This window comes from Nicotiana tabacum, chromosome 17 (genome assembly GCF_000715075.1).
Source record: "Nicotiana tabacum cultivar K326 chromosome 17, ASM71507v2, whole genome shotgun sequence".
In the NCBI taxonomy this organism is placed as follows: domain Eukaryota; kingdom Viridiplantae; phylum Streptophyta; class Magnoliopsida; order Solanales; family Solanaceae; genus Nicotiana; species Nicotiana tabacum.
Genome location: NC_134096.1, coordinates 27,106,000 through 27,121,919, shown reverse-complemented (window position 1 = coordinate 27,121,919; position 15,920 = coordinate 27,106,000). Strand labels below are relative to the sequence as shown.

General features: G+C 37.2%; 1 protein-coding gene across 1 annotated transcript; it reads right to left on the bottom strand.

Annotated features, from left to right (window-relative positions):
- Window positions 1-1,527: 1,527 nt before the first annotated feature.
- LOC107826521 (protein EIN6 ENHANCER-like) lies at window positions 1,528-15,184 on the bottom strand. Its single transcript, XM_075234137.1, has 3 exons — window positions 14,949-15,184; window positions 2,026-2,093; window positions 1,528-1,846 (listed from the first exon to the last, which is right to left on the bottom strand). The coding sequence occupies exons 1-3, from the start codon at window positions 15,121-15,123 to the stop codon at window positions 1,715-1,717; spliced, it is 375 nt and encodes a 124-aa protein (XP_075090238.1). The 5' UTR covers window positions 15,124-15,184; the 3' UTR covers window positions 1,528-1,714.
- Between the last annotated feature and the right edge of the window lie 736 nt (window positions 15,185-15,920).

Sequence of the window (15,920 nt, the reverse complement as noted above, 5' to 3'; positions counted from 1 at the left end):
TAATTTCCAGGCCCACCATTAGTATATATTTATATGGATATTTATGTATTTCTTTTGGTGAAAATAGATTTAAATATTGGTATATTACAAAATATATACAAAATAGACTGTCACTATACAAAAATTATACAAAATAGACTGTCACTATACAATTTATATACAATAGACTGTCACTTTACAAAATATATACAAAATAGACTCTCATTATACAAAAAATATACTGAATAGACTGTTATTATACAAAATATATACAAAATAGACTGTTACTATACAAAATATATACTAAATAGACCGTCATTATACAAAATATATATAAAATAGACTGTTACTATACAAAATAGACTGTCGACAAACAATATACTAAATAGATTGTCACTATACAATTTATATATAATAGACTGTTACTATAAAAAAAATATATACAAAATAGACTGTTACTATACAAAATATATACTAAATAGCCGTCATTATACAAAATAGACTGTTACTATACAAAACATATACAAAATAGATATATCGGGCTATTAGATGTAATATGTTTGGGCCGGAGAGACATTTCATGTCAATGAAAAAAAATATGGGCTATTAAAATTTTGAGAGGCTATAGAGGGTAATTTACCCAAAGATATATTTTGAAACTCAAAGTCTGGTGGTGATGTCTCGACAAATGTGATCTAACTATTAATTCATAAGCATTTCAATCCCTCTACAGTCTTAAGCACTGGATCTAATTCTGGAAAGGACTAATAAGGTTTGGTTCTTATACAATATAGTCTAAATATGCTTCCCCTTACTGGTATTTCAGAAATAAGGCTTGAGGCTTCTTTGCATGATCACTACCATTTTGATCTATTTCCTTTACTCCACCATGAGAGTTGGTGGTGGCTAAATGGATTAAAAAAATAATTATCCATTCATATTATTCATTCATAAAAAATGGATTGGATAATGAAAATTTAAAAACCGGGTCAAATATGGATAAGAACCATATTATCCACTTAGAAAATGGATAACTAATGGATTTAACTTTAACATTACTCAAGTTTGGGAGACTAGGAATTCTCCCAAAAGTAATCATATTCCACCAAGAAGAAACCATGGATTATATGGATATCCATATTATCCGTCGATTAACCCGTATTTTATCCGTATTAAATATGTATCAGGCCAGATAATTTATCCGTCTTTGCTTTACCCGTTTTCGACCCGTCCCATATCCGACCCTGTTGGGTGACACCGTTTGGTGTTTAGACCACAGGAGGAGAAAAATCTGTCTCCATCAATTTTCACTTCTGAATTCCGTTCAACCTTTGGCTGACTTAAATTTTGAGCGAAAAATGTCTTAGATCTACTTTACCTTTCCGTCTACACCCAAACAAACAAGTTTAATCTTTCCCTTCTTATCAATTTTGCCCATTTTCCTGCTCCAAATAAACATGCACCAGAAAAGTTAAAATCATTCAGGGTAATATTATCGGAATCCATGATTAGCTAAGCGCAGAGTAGATAAGCAAAAGAGTTTCTAGAGATCAAAGACCAATTCAGTACGTATACCTATAGCAACTTTAAGAGATCTAACAAAACTAAGCTTTTTGATTTCTTCTCTTAGTACAAGTCTAAAAGTACACTTATGCATTGAGCATTCAGAAACTATAACTTCAAACGTACTCTACTTTCCACCTAAGTTTACAACTATCTATTTCTCGTACTACACCTATTTCAAAACAACAGCTGCGTTTCTGAGAGCCAAATACCTCTGAACATAGTCACTAGGAAGCGATCTTATTATCTTGAAAACCTCAGTGTTAGCATAACGGAGTTTAGTTCTTGGGTCAAAATATGGTGCCTGCATGTCAAACATAAGAATTTTTTACCATCCAAAAACATTTGTGCTGGAAAATTATTTTTGATGGCATAAAGGACTATAAGAATGCACACAACCCCTATTCAGTGAGAGGATGCGACAGTAAGACAGCAAGCAGAAATTTAGACCATATCATACAAGGCACTCTGGGGCAAAGGTACCTCGAATCCTGTTACGTCGCATATCTTTTTGCATGGATGCATAGAAGGTGGTGATTCAATGTTAACATCTACAGGGATTGAGCAAACAAAGTCAAAACTTTGAAATATTCATTAAGCTACGAATGATTGAAAGGAATATCTGCAAAATAATGTCCCTACACTGGGAAACAAATAGACTGTTGCTCATGAAAGCATATTTTGAACGTTCAACTTGTATGATGATTGATGATAACAGTTCAGCATATAAACACGAAAGATATCATTTCCCCATCTGCAATTTAATTCAAAATAAAATGGACTGTTCTTTAATCACTTTCTAACTGATAGTCAAAAGTCTGGGGTTTAGACTGTTAGCAAATGTTTAGTGATGTTGCTGGAAAATGCAGCAAATTTCAAGGCAATCTTCATCAGGCTCGACAACGACAACAAAGGTGCAATGCCAGGAAAATGCATCCATATTGTAGAGTTTTCCAGGGAATCATTATCTTCACAACCTAGTTATTGATAGATCTTGGCAACCACATGCTTTCTCAACTACTAGCAACCAAAAAAATGCCAGAGCACTGTCAGTCACAGCAATATCTGCCTGAAAGCTCTTCAAACAAATTGGGTAAGAGCTACTATTACATGCTCAGGAAAAAGTGGTTGCAACGGGGAATAAAAACTGATGACATGATTTGCAGCTCAATATGCACTAGTAAAGAAAATTAACCAACAGCCAGCACTGAACGGGAAGTTCTTCAACTCCTAGGTCTTGCAGAAGTTGAAATGCAGTGTATTGAGTCAAGGAAATGATGCAATCAGTCAGGCGTTCATTATTCAATTATTCCAAAAAGTCAGATAGAAGCATTCATTCCAGCTGTAGTGGTTCTACTAATATGGTTTCGGTCAGTTTCTTTTGACATTTTTAAGAAACTTGGGTAGCAGGTTCAGTTGCGGTTCTCAAGAATAGGCCACTGAACTGAGCGAAAAACTTACTCTTATGTTCGCAACAACATAGTAAAAAGGAAAATACATATCATAGTGGAGAATAAAGTATAAATGGAGAAACATGGTTAGTGAGTATTCATATAGACGGCCGCACTTGTTCGGGACCGATGCCAAGTTGTTGTTGTTGTTGTAGTGGAAATATGTCTATTTGCATCTGAGATTTGAAGGATCAAAATGTTTAAGGTTTTTCATTTTTGAATTAGAAATCAATTTGTTTTGTCCTTTTTTACTTTTTCCACTTGCTATAACAACTTACTTTTTCCTTATCAAAAAAAAAAAAAAATAATAACAACTTACTTTTTAGAACTCAAAGTCGTGTACTCTCACCTTTTCACTCTTACTGTCAGCCTTCCACTTTTGCATTACTGCACCAATTTAGGCGGTCTCTTCTCCTTCTCTCTTTTTTTTGACGATCTTCGGAAGAAGTAGAACCCTCTGTCTCTCTTTCACCCCCCCTCTCCCCGACCCCCTCTCCCTCTTTGATATAATGGTAGCACAGTTTGCAGTTGATAATATGCACAAGAACTCGAGAAATCAAGTTCGTATGTCACACACCTAGTTGTGTTCTGTATTAAAGAAATACCATGTAAAGGAGTTCACAGATTCTTCTTTTCGCAAATTTCAACTCTTTTTCAGTCTAATGTCAAGCGTTCTTATGTCTTTCTTAATATATTCTCAAGTTGGTATCTGAGGAGAAAGAGTTCTCTATCTTCTTTTTATCAAAGGTCTACCATTGGGTCAAGTAGAATCCTACATGAACTCCACAATGCTTTCAAACCACTTTGAAATTTTTATATATATATAGGGTTTGCTAACCTACTACATGGTTGTAGTAGATTAGCATTGTATACATATTTAGTTTCTCTAAAATGTCCTCATTATTTGTTGCCACCACATTAAATTCAAGGACTTTTTTGTCCTTTTACTAAATTTTACATTTCATATTTTCATTTCTCACTCTTCAACTGTTCAGACGGGAAACATTACCCCTCTATTTTCCATCTCCACCCATCATTCTTCCCAAATTCCAAAAGGGATTTTCTTTTTTCAGTATCTTTCTCTTTGCACTTGACAAATAACGTAATGAAGTTAAGAGTTTAGGAACATGGATGAAAAATAAGAGAGATATAATGAACACGAAGAATTGGTAGTGCCGCTATCTCTTTGCACTTCCACCTCTATTTTCCATCTTTTTCTGTTTATTAGTACCTTTTCTCTTTTCTCCTTTTTGTCATCTTTCTCTTTGCACTTGTCAGTGCCGCTATCTTGGTTTCCCATCATTTACTTGTATAATGTTTAAAATTTAGGAACAGGGATGAACATTTAGAGAGATCTAGAAAATAAAATTTCACATTCAATTGAAAGGAACATGAAGAATTAGGGGAATATAGGTGAATTCATAGAAGATTAAAAACTGGGCATACAAAACTGATGTTGAAAGTAGAAGATGAAGCTTAGATTTTTCTTCGACTTCATCTCTACAAATTGTTCATTGACTCCATGTATACCACTTGTTCTTCGATTACGGATAAATGAGAAGAGGAGAGGTTCTTTTGGTTTAGAGATGAAATGTGGAATTTAGTAAAAGTACAAAAAAATCCTTAAATTTAATATGTTGGCAACGAATAATCAGGGTATTTTGGACAAACCAAATGTGTATACAATGCTAACCTACTACAACCATGTAGTAGGTTAGCAAAACTACATATATATATATATATATATTTTTTTTTTTTTTTTTTTTTTTTTTCCTACCCAATGTTTGGTACCCACATTGGGACCCTGAATAATCCGAATTCCTGTGGCGTCAAACCCATTAAAGGGGGGAGCGCTCCCTTTCATGATTTTTTCCATTTCCAAGGCTCAAACCTCAAACATTTGGTCAAGGTTGGAGGTAGACTATCCATCCATATGTCTCATATATATTAGTGGCTTCAGCACATTGTGATTGTCAAGTATATAAATGTGGACATGAGGTTATCTTCAATGCTCCAAGTGTGACTGGGCATGTTTCAAACCACTTGCTTTTTACTCACTCTATAAGCATCCAAATAAAACTCCTAATGTTTTTGAATTACAAGTATATGCTAAAGATGAAAATAGGTCGGAAATCAGAAATTCAGAGTCTAAAAGCATTTAAACAAGCGCTCTTCCGCTACAATTATAGCACACATGTGAATTCTACGTATTATATATCTCACAATGGTAATATATATGTTATGTCAATAATATGTCGACTTAAAAATTTATTCCAAAAAGTCAACAAAAGTCAATGCGGGACCCGCCCCTCGGAACCCGACATAATTTTTATGAAACCCGAACACCCATTCCGATACGAGTTCAACCATACCAATTTTATTGAATTCCAATAACTACTCGACCTCCAAATCTTAAATTTTTGTTTTTGGAAGATTTTACAAAAATCTTGATTTCTTCCATTTAAATCCGAATTAAACGATGAATATAGTCATAGATTCATGAAATATAATCACTTTAGGATATAGAACACTTACCCAAGTCAAGCTTGTGAAGAATCCCTCCAGAATCGCCCAAATTCGAGCTCCAAAAATAACAAAACGAAATGCCAAAAATGAACAAGTTCAATCCTTATGTTTCTGCCCAGTTTCGCACTTGCGGACTAATTTTCTGCATCTGCGGCCTCGCTTTTGCGAGCCAAGATGCACATCTGCGATGATCACTGCCCAGCCACAAGCTCGCACCTGCGGAGCCATTTCCGCTTCTGCGCTGATCGCAGGTGCGCAGCATTTTCGCTCTTGCGCTGCCTCGTCGCTTCTGCGTAGCAAACATCGCACCTGCGATTGCGCAGGTGCGGAAGGCTGTACGCATCTGCGACCTTCCTCCAGCTCTCCCAAGTTCGCTTCTGCGATGAAATCCTCGCTTCTGCGAGGTCGCACCTGCGCCCAAAATTCTGTAGATGCGAATCCAACAGCTGCTGCCATTTTCCAGCAGCTTCTTCCAAGTCCGAATTGCTCCGTTAACCTTCCGAAATCCACCCGAGGCCCCCGGGACCTCAACCAATTATACCAACATATCCCAAAATGCAATACGAACTTAGTCGAGGCTTCAAACCACATCAAACAACGTCGGAATTACGAATCGCGCATCGAATCGAATTATAAGTTTTCAAATCTTTCAACTTCTATATTTTGCGCCGAAACGTATCAAATCAATCCGGAATGACTTCAAATTTTGCACACAAGTCATAATTGACGTAAGGGAGCTATTCCCATTTTCAGAATCGAAATCCGACCTCGTTATCAAAAATTCACCCTTCGATCGGACTTTTCCAAAATCTTATATTTTCCAACTTTCGCCAAAATGTGTCGAATTGTCCTACGTACTTCCAAATCCAAATCCGAACATACGCCTAAGTCCGAAAGACATGGCATGACAATGATGCAGGTGTGAAATTTGTGTCAGGTCAATTTAAATAGAGTATGTAGGCTAACTACAATGAGGAAGGAGGACGACAAAAGAACAAAAGGGGAGAGGGAGAAAGAGAACAAACACAAGAAGGAAAAGGAGAGGAAAAGGATAAAAGTATGTCAGAGAATCAAAAAGAGAAGCATAGTATCTGAGCCATCACTGTTATCGTCGACTCTTGGATATCGATTTGAAACCATTAGCTATGAAAAACAAAGAATCGTATGACTAGCACGGCCTAGCGGTTCTTTTTTCTAAATGCTGGTATGCTGGTCTTAAACAAAGAGCTTACAAATAACTCCAGAAAAATATACTACATTTATTGGGATGCCCATAGTTGTGGGTAAACAAAGATTTATACCACAAACACTGTGTTCTATCTACATGTACTCAACCTAGTAAGAATTCCACATTCACCTCTACGTCAACTTTGATCTACTCATGTCAACCGATGATTGATTCATCTAATAAAGGAAGTATATGGTCACTCATTTCTTTGACAAGAAGATAACCGCCAAAAGATACAGCTACTTAGGAATCGTCCAAAGTGACCAATTCAAGCGAACTCCATAATAATTCAAAACAACCAAACAAGCGAGTTCCTCTACAAGTAGCATAGACTAGAACAAGCTATAGACACAAGACGGGGACAAAAAAGCAAGAGATAAAAGGAAAGAAGGGGGTCAGGGAGGAGAACGGGAGCAAAGACAGAAAATAAGAGAGCGATGACAACCTCCTGACTGAGAGGGACAAAACACTATTAGATGTAATTACAAGTAGCACATGGAGCTCGGCATCCTATTATTTATCCTTAGGGAAATGATCAAGGGGTTGTCGATATGAGTTCTCAACTTCGCTTCTTTTCTTACTGGACAAGAAGGTCATGTGGCCTCAAGCATCGGAATAAGGCTCTGTGAGCTCTACTGATTTACCTTTCCAACCACTTTTAATTATCTCTTTTATTGTACCAGTGATTCTTAAAATACTATACTAACTTGAGATAGAGTGGGCTCTGACACATTTAGACGAGCCGGAACCTAGAGTGAATATATTGTTGTCTTTAATTAATTGCAAACAATGTACTATTGAGATAATTACAATAGGGTGGGTCATCCTGACCTACAAGAAACAAAAGATCCTGCTCGTCTGCAGACATCATACCACGTTTGATTTTGATCAAAACTGCTGGTCAAATCAGTTAAGATGGTCCAATCCACGTAAACTCAAGATATAAATCTGTTTACCCCCAAGCAGGGTCACATATTACATGGCTAAATAAAACTATTCTAGGCACCGATGCCTTACATTGGTGATTTGGTGCTAACGGAAGAAGATTTCGCGTCGATAAGATGATTCAATCCACGTCAACCCAAGACATAACCTCCGCCTGACCCCAAGCCAAATCCAATATTGTATTGGGGATACAAAACCAATCTAGATACCAATGCCTTCATTGTTAATTGCATTTTACATCAATCTACTTATCCTCACAGAACCTAACAAAATAGAAGTATTGAGCAAAAAATATAAAAAAGATTAAATTGAAACTACATGTACTGCTTGTTACATGCGATTATGCCTCGAGTACCTTTTTGTATCAAATCTGATATTTAATAAAATCTCACGCCTTCTTCTTCCCATAATAATTGAGTTCCTCATATGATTTTATTTCCTAAAATTTACCATTTTATGTTCCTCCTCATGTCTTTAGTGGTATGTGCTTTGCTCATAATCTATCTCCGTAATAGGACAAGCATTGTGCTCATGCTATCTAGCGTGTTTTGACTTGGATATTCTATGTTGCAAATAATATCATTTTCTCTTCTTTCCTTAGCCAACTTGAAGTTGTTTATAGGACTTTGGTTGTCTCATAATTTTACCCATCTGTGTGCAGATACCCTCATCATCTACTTTAGAAGATTAGTAATTTCAGAATATTTGTATGACGACAAGTGAAGCAAATCACCTAGTGTACTATTATCATGCTTTCCCTCGTAAATGTTGCTAAGTAGTTAGTCATGTACAGTGTCCCACTTCGGGAAGTAGATACCGATTATTATGTAATCAGTGTATATAAATAAGCATTGTACAACACTTTAATTAATTAATAAGATTTTTCTCCTGTGCATTCTCATATGGTATCAGAGCTACCTTGAAAAATTTATCGTTGTGCATAAATTCTAGCGACTCCGGGAAGAGAAAACAGTTAATCGGAAGCTCTTTTTCCGGCAAAAACAAGTTTATCCGCAAAAACAATAGTATCTGCCAGTATTGCGCAAAAACCAACACCACCAGGAAGTAGATCAGGGCTCGGCGACCAACCCTCAAAAAAATCTCCGGCAGAAAAGGACCCACGCGCCCTTAAGCGCTGCAGGAAGAAGTTTTCCGACGAAGCTCCGACGTCCACGCACCGGCGCGTCAGACTGTTTCAGGCCATATTTTGGAAAAATTTCTTCAGAACAATCTCTTCTCCTCACAAATCCGAGCCTACCCATCCAATTAAAATCATATTCTGACCACTTTTATATTTTTCCGGCGTGAACATTGAGCTTTCCGGCGAGAACAGTAATTCCCAGAAAATTTCTGCTTTTCCCGGCGCAATATTATAATGGCATTCGTATCAAAAGCCCATAGCCGTTAGTCGCTGAGCCAAATCACTTAAATGCTCTGTTTTATTTCTTGATGACCTTGTTTTTATACATGAATGCAGTACAAAGCGGATCATTGGTACCGGGCGTGAATCAGATGGACTTTATTACCTTATCCTTGCAAAATCACATGGACTCATATCTTGTCTTCCTTCAACAACTTGTCGTGTTACCGATTCACCAGATTTATTACATAAACGGTTGGGATATCCCATTTTGTCAAAACTTTAGAAATGGTACCCGGTTTATCTCACTTGTCCACTCTAGAGCGTGAGTCATGTCAGCTCGGTAAGCATACCCGCTTTTATGTCCCTCGGCGTCTTGATAATCGAGCAGAGTCACCTTTTACTTTAGTCCATTCAGATGTTTAGGGTCCTAGTCGGGTCAGTTCTACCTTGGGATTCCGCTACTTTGCCAGTTTCATTAATGATTATTCTAGGTGCACTTGGATATTTTTGATGAAAAATTGATCTAAGTTGTTTTCTTTTTTCCAGACCTTCCACGCTGAAATTCAAAATCAATTTGGGGTTTGTATCCGCACATTTCGTAATGATAATGCCCTAGAGTGTTTGTCTTCCCCATTTCAGAAGTTTATGAACTCTCATGGGATTATTCATCAAACATCTTGTCTGTACATATCTCAACAAAATGGGGCAGCTGAAAGAAAGAATAGACATCTTATTGAAACTACGCGTACCCTACCCATACAATCTCATGTTCCGTTGCGTTTTTGGGGAGGTGCAGTTCTTACATCTTGCTATCTTTTTAAACGTATGCCATCTTCAGCTATCCAGAATCAAGTTCCATTCTCTGTCCTGGTTCCCCACTTACCTTTGTTCTCTCTTCCACCCCATGTCTTTGGAAGCATGTGTTTTGTTCATAACCTTACTCCAGGAAAGGATAAGTTAGCTTCTCGTGCTCTTAAGTGCGTATTTCTGGATTACTAGAGAATGCAAAAGGGGTATTGAAGCTATTCTCTTGACCTCCAGCGGTACCTTATGTCCGCTGATATTACCTTCTTTGAAATCCAATCATACTTCACAGGTCCAGGTAATCACTTACATATTTCCGAGGTGCTACCAGTTTCATCTTTTGGAGATTCAGTCACTATCTCCCATTCATCTTCCTCTACAACTCCAGCTCCACCACCTACAGCTCCAGTTTCAGCTCCACCACCTATAGCTCTAGTTCCACCACCTATAGCTCCAGTTCCAGTACCTAGTCCATTTCAACCTTCTGCAGCTCCACCACTCTTGACTTATCGTCGTCGTCTACGTCCAACATCAGGCCCAGGTGATTCACGTCCTGCATCAGATTTTGCACCTACTGCGGACTAGTCTCCTCTTAGTCAACCAATTGCACTCCGCAAAAGTGTACGATCCACACTTAGTCCTAATCCCCATTATGTCGGTTTAAATTATCATCGTCTGTCATCACCTCATTATGCTTTTATATCATCTTTGTCCATTGTTTATATCCCTAAGTCTTATAGGTGAGGCACTATCTCATCCAGGATGGCAACAGGCTATAATTGACAAGATGCCTACTTTACATGCGAGTGACACTTGGGAGCTTGTTCCTCTTCCTTCAGGTAAGTCTACTATTGGTTGTCGTTGGGCTTATGCAGTCAAAGTCGGCCCGATGGCCAGGTTGATCAGCTTAAGGCTCGTCTTGTTGCAAAAGGATACACTCAGATTTTTGGGCTTGATTATAGTGACACTCTCTCCCGTGGCTAAAGTAGCATTTGTTCGTCACTTTTTGTCCATGGTTGTTGTACGTCATTGGCCTCTTTATCAATTAGACATTAAGAATGCTTTTCTCCACGGTGATCTTGAGGAAGAAGTTTATAAGGAGCAACCATCTGGTTTTGTTGCTTAGGGGGAGTCTAGTGGTCTTGTATGCCGATTGCGCAGGTCACTATATGGTTTGAAACAGTCCTCTCGAGCTTGGTTTGGTAAGTTCAACACAGTTATTCAGGAGTTCGGCATGACTCGTAATGAAGCTGATCACTCTGTGTTTTATCGGCATTCTACTCCTAATCTGTGTATTTATCTGGTGATTTATGTTGATGATATTGTTATTACTGGCAATGATCAAGATGGTATTACTAATCTGAAGCAGCATCTCTTTCAGCACTTCCAGACTAAGGATCTGGGCAGATTGAAGTATTTTCTAGGTATTGAGGTCACTCAGTCTAGCTTAGATATTGTTATTTCACAGCGGAAGTATGTCTTAGACATTCTTGAGGAGACTGGAATGATGGGTTGCAGACGTGTTGACACTCCTATGGATTCGAATGCTAAGCTTCTACCTGGACATGGGGAGCCTCTTAGAGATCCTACTAGATATAGGAGGTTGGTTGGCAAATTGAATTACCTCACATTGACTAGACCTGACATTTCTTTTCCGCTGAGTGTTGTAAGTCATTTTATGGAGACTCCCTGTGATAGTCACTTGGATGCAGTTGTTCGCATTCTTCAGTATATAAAGTCGTCTCCAGACAAAGGTTACTATTCGAGGATCGAAGCTACGAGCAGATTGTTGAGTATACAGATGTTGATTGGGCAGGATCACCTTCTGATAGACGTTCTACGTCTGGATATTGTGTTCTAGTAGGAGGTAATTTGGTCTCTTGGAAGAGCAAGAAATAGAATGTAGTTGCTCGATCTAGCGCCGAAGCCGAATATCGGGCCATGGCTATGGCAATGTGTGAGCCAGTTTGGGTCAAGCAGTTGCTCAAGGAGTTGAAGTTCGGAGAAATCAGCAAGATGGAACTGGTGTGATAATCAAGTTGCTCTTCATATTGCGTCAAATCTGGTGCTTCATGAGAGGACTAAACACATTGAGATCAACTGTCACTTTGTCAGAAAAAAGATACTCTGAGGAGATATTGTTACAAAGTTTGTAAAGTCGAATGATCAGCTAGCAGATACTTTCACTAAGTCCCTTACTGGTTCTCGTATTAGTTACATCTGTAACAAGCTTGGTACATATGATTTATATGCACCAGCTTGAGGTAGTGTTAAGTAGTTAGTCATGTATAGTATCCCACATCGGGAAGTAGATACCTATTATTATGTAATCACTATATATAAATAGGCATTGCATAACACTTTAATTAACTAATAAGATTTTTCTCCCGTGCATTCTCACAAATGTGTTTATCTGGTAGTATATGTCGATGTCGTAGTCATTTATAGGAAACGACTAGGACATGATCACATAACTAGAGGAATATTTATCCAGTCATTTTCAAACAAAAAGTTTTTGGCAAGGGAAGATAATTCTTAGCTATTCACATCTCCGAGTCAAGAGATGGCACTGTTATTTCACGCAGTACTCCGTGGACATTCTTAAAGAACTGGTATGATTGACCATAAACTGTTTGACAATCCAGTGAATTCGAATCATACACTATTACCAAACCAAAAGAAGCTAAATTCAGATTTCTTTTAATGTGGGTATAGTATAGTATGTCAATTCATGTAAGTTACATATATCGACCACATTATGTTGTTTTATGAATCCTATATATTAGACATTCACCAAGTCAAGGTTTACTAAAAAGGGAAACATCAAACTATAGAATATTCTAATTTAGATTGGATCACAGACCAGTTGATTAGTCATCTATCTCTGAACACTATGATTATTTAACTGAAAATCTTGTATCATGAAAACTAGAAACTAGAACATTGTTACTTGATCTTAGTGCAGTTGCTGAATGTCGAACCATCACTGCAAGTACTTGGGAACTCATACAAATAAAACAATTGCTTCAAGAATTGATATTTGGAGATAAAGAAATATAGTGTGATAATCATAGCACTCCATATAGCTTCCACCATAGTGTTTGTGAAGTAACTCAGAGTATAGAAATAGACTGTCCGTTGAAAGAAAGCTCTTCCCAAGGAAGATGTGATAGAATTTGTCAGCACACTGGACCAACAAGCATCCTTTAATTTGGAAAAAATAACCAACTAGTAAACATCACAAATGCCGTGAGAGGACCGCACAATCAGTATATTTATGACAAACTTGGAGCATATAAAAATTCTATTCTCCAAGACAGAAACAGAAATGGTAGCAACTAGGATGTTCATTTTAGAAGAGTTGTGCAAGACTGTGAAATTGATAGCCTATTGGATATGCTAGCAAAAGTGGAGGGGTACAATATTGATGTGAGCCAACCAGATACCATCTGCTTGGGGAATAAGTGCACCGTCACAGTAAAAGAATGCTACAGGCAGATTGGTTCTCAGAACCAGGTGATAGATGCATGGCAGGTGATAGATGCATGGCCCTAGAAGTTAATATGGAAGACCAAACAACCTATCGAAATCATTTGCCATAACTGGATTGCCCTCAATAAGGCCCGCTTAACTCAAAACAACCTCAACAGAAGAGGTTTCCAGTTGGTCAACAAGTATTATTTATGTCTGGGAGATGCAGAAACTGTAAACCACCTGTTTTTGCATTGCCCAGTGGCATTTGACCTTTGGAATATGTTCCTCTGCATTTTTGGCTTGAATTGGGTCATGCCACAGAATATGAAAGAGGCACACTTGAGCTGGAGTTTATGGAGAGTTGATAAGACCATCAAAAAAATCTGGTTGATGATCCCTGGTGCTATTTTTTGGTGTTTATGGAATGAAAGGAATAGAAGATGTTTTGATGGAATCTCAACTCCAAATCACTCTCTCAAAGCTATATGCCTACTCAGTCTTTTTTGATGGACTAAGTTAGCTTCTGTAATTATTAGCACTGACCAATTTTTGGACTTTGTTAGCTCCCTCCCCTGGTCTTAGATTGACATTGTAAAGGGAGCTACAATTCTTATTATTTCTGCATTTCAATACTTTTGTAATTTGCATCTCCTTGATGTCTTTTGCTACTGAAACACCTTATTTCATCAAAAAATATAAAAATTATATTCTCCACCTTAAAGAGGAGTGTTGAAATTATTAACAATATAGATAAAAGCTCAAAAACACCCATTGGAGAATTAATGATATGAATAACAATCAAGAAGTGAAGCATGCCCAATAAATGCATGACGTGTGACATCGAGGTCTCATATTATATGTTCATCACAAAACCAACTTAAGCCGCCTTTTTCCTTGTTCTCTACTCTCTGTCTTTGTCTGCCATCTTCAAAAGAAGTGGAAGATCCGTCACTCTACCGCCACTACCACCCCAAATCTCTCTCTCTCACAGATATAATAATACTGCCATCAAGTATCATTAACAACCTTTGGGTAGGAAAAGAAGTATCAATGATCGGTTTAGTAATTTGATTGTCGTGAAATTGTTTGGGCATTTCAATTTGGATCTAAGATGCTATAATCAAAAGCAGTTTATGCTACAAATATTTTTGCTATATGCTCATTGGATACAATAAACCAAGTTAACCGATCAACCTCAGTATTGAGCCAAAACCGAACCAACAAAAATTTGGTTACACATCAGTTTTTTCTTTAAGAAAACTAAATATTTGGATACCAACAGAATTAAGACTCAGCAAATGAACCAAACTGAATAAATATAGCTATATCTTGCAAAAACCTAGAACACAACCCTATTCTACATTACAGGCAAAGGAATTGAAACGCTAAATGCATGATTCCAGATAAAATTTAAGATGTAATCCTAGTCTGCTTATGCCACAAATCTCATAATGCCCACGAAATAAACTCAAAACAATTTCGCTTAATGACGGAAAATGCAAAAAAGTTATGCTAATCATAAGAGATTGGAGATTTCAATTTCAACCTTAGAAATTAGTTGTAAAAGCTTAATTGAAAGCAAAAAATAGGGTATAGGTGAAAGATTGAGACTCACAAGTAGGCAGGTCAGGAGGAAAATTTTCGTAATTTTCAGCTTGAATGATCTGCTTGAGATGCTTCCAATGACGGCCTCTGGCCTGTCCTTTAGGGTACTTGTCGTACATCTGAATCTTCTTGAATTTCATGTGAGCTGGCAGTACTAGCTCTGCTTCTATCACTTCCCGCTCCATCTATAGCTGCCAACCGATTTGCTGATGATTGAATAAGGGTGTTTTACTTGTTGGGCTTAAAGATGATTGCCTAGTCACGTATAATTAAACCCAACTTCTTCTTTTTTCTTTTTTCTTTTTTTTTTAGGGAAAATACATACCCGCTACGTCTCATATTATCGAAAAATTAATTAGGATGAGATTTTAACTATTTTATTTTCATTCATCTCTTAATATTGAGATGAACGACACATTTACCCACAAAAATAAAACTATTTATACTTACCTACTCATTTATTTTTCTACCCATCAAACCAATTATATTTCCTATCTATAGTAGTTTTTGTGGGGAATTTTCTCTTTTTTATCCAATTCTTTTTTATTTCTATGCTTCTTTTCTTTTTTCCTTTTTTTATTTATTTTCTCCTTTTCTTCTTATATGACTAATATCTTATGATTTTTTTTATTTAAAAATGCAAGGGGCATACAATTAAGGCTGAAATGCAATTAAAGGTCCTAAAATGCCAACAAATAATAAAAGGTAACAAATATTTTTGACAATTTTATGATTTTAAAGTGCTCTTAATTATGCAAAGAAACGCCAACAATCAAATAAATAAAAATTTCTATAATTCTATGAAAAGAAACAGAGGGTCATTTTCTTTTAGCAACATGGCTCCTTCATTGACTAGTTCATGAACTCGCAGCTTCGCCAGAAGCGACGAGGGGGGCTGGGGAAGGCCGACGACTACATGAGGGGGAAGCTTTCGTAGAAGCTTTACCCCTTGCTTTACAAAGATAGTTATGAACTGACTAAA

Bases quoted from the DNA above. Each gene is read 5' to 3' on its own strand.
- LOC107826521 (XM_075234137.1), bottom strand. From the start codon at position 15,123: ATGGAGCGGGAAGTGATAGAAGCAGAGCTAGTACTGCCAGCTCACATG. The intron at 2,094-14,948 runs GTGAGTCTCAAT...CAATCCCTGTAG, and splicing joins TCCTCCTGACCTGCCTACTT to ATGTTAACATTGAATCACCA. The intron at 1,847-2,025 runs GTACCTTTGCCC...TTTGACATGCAG, and splicing joins GCGACGTAACAGGATTCGAG to GCACCATATTTTGACCCAAG.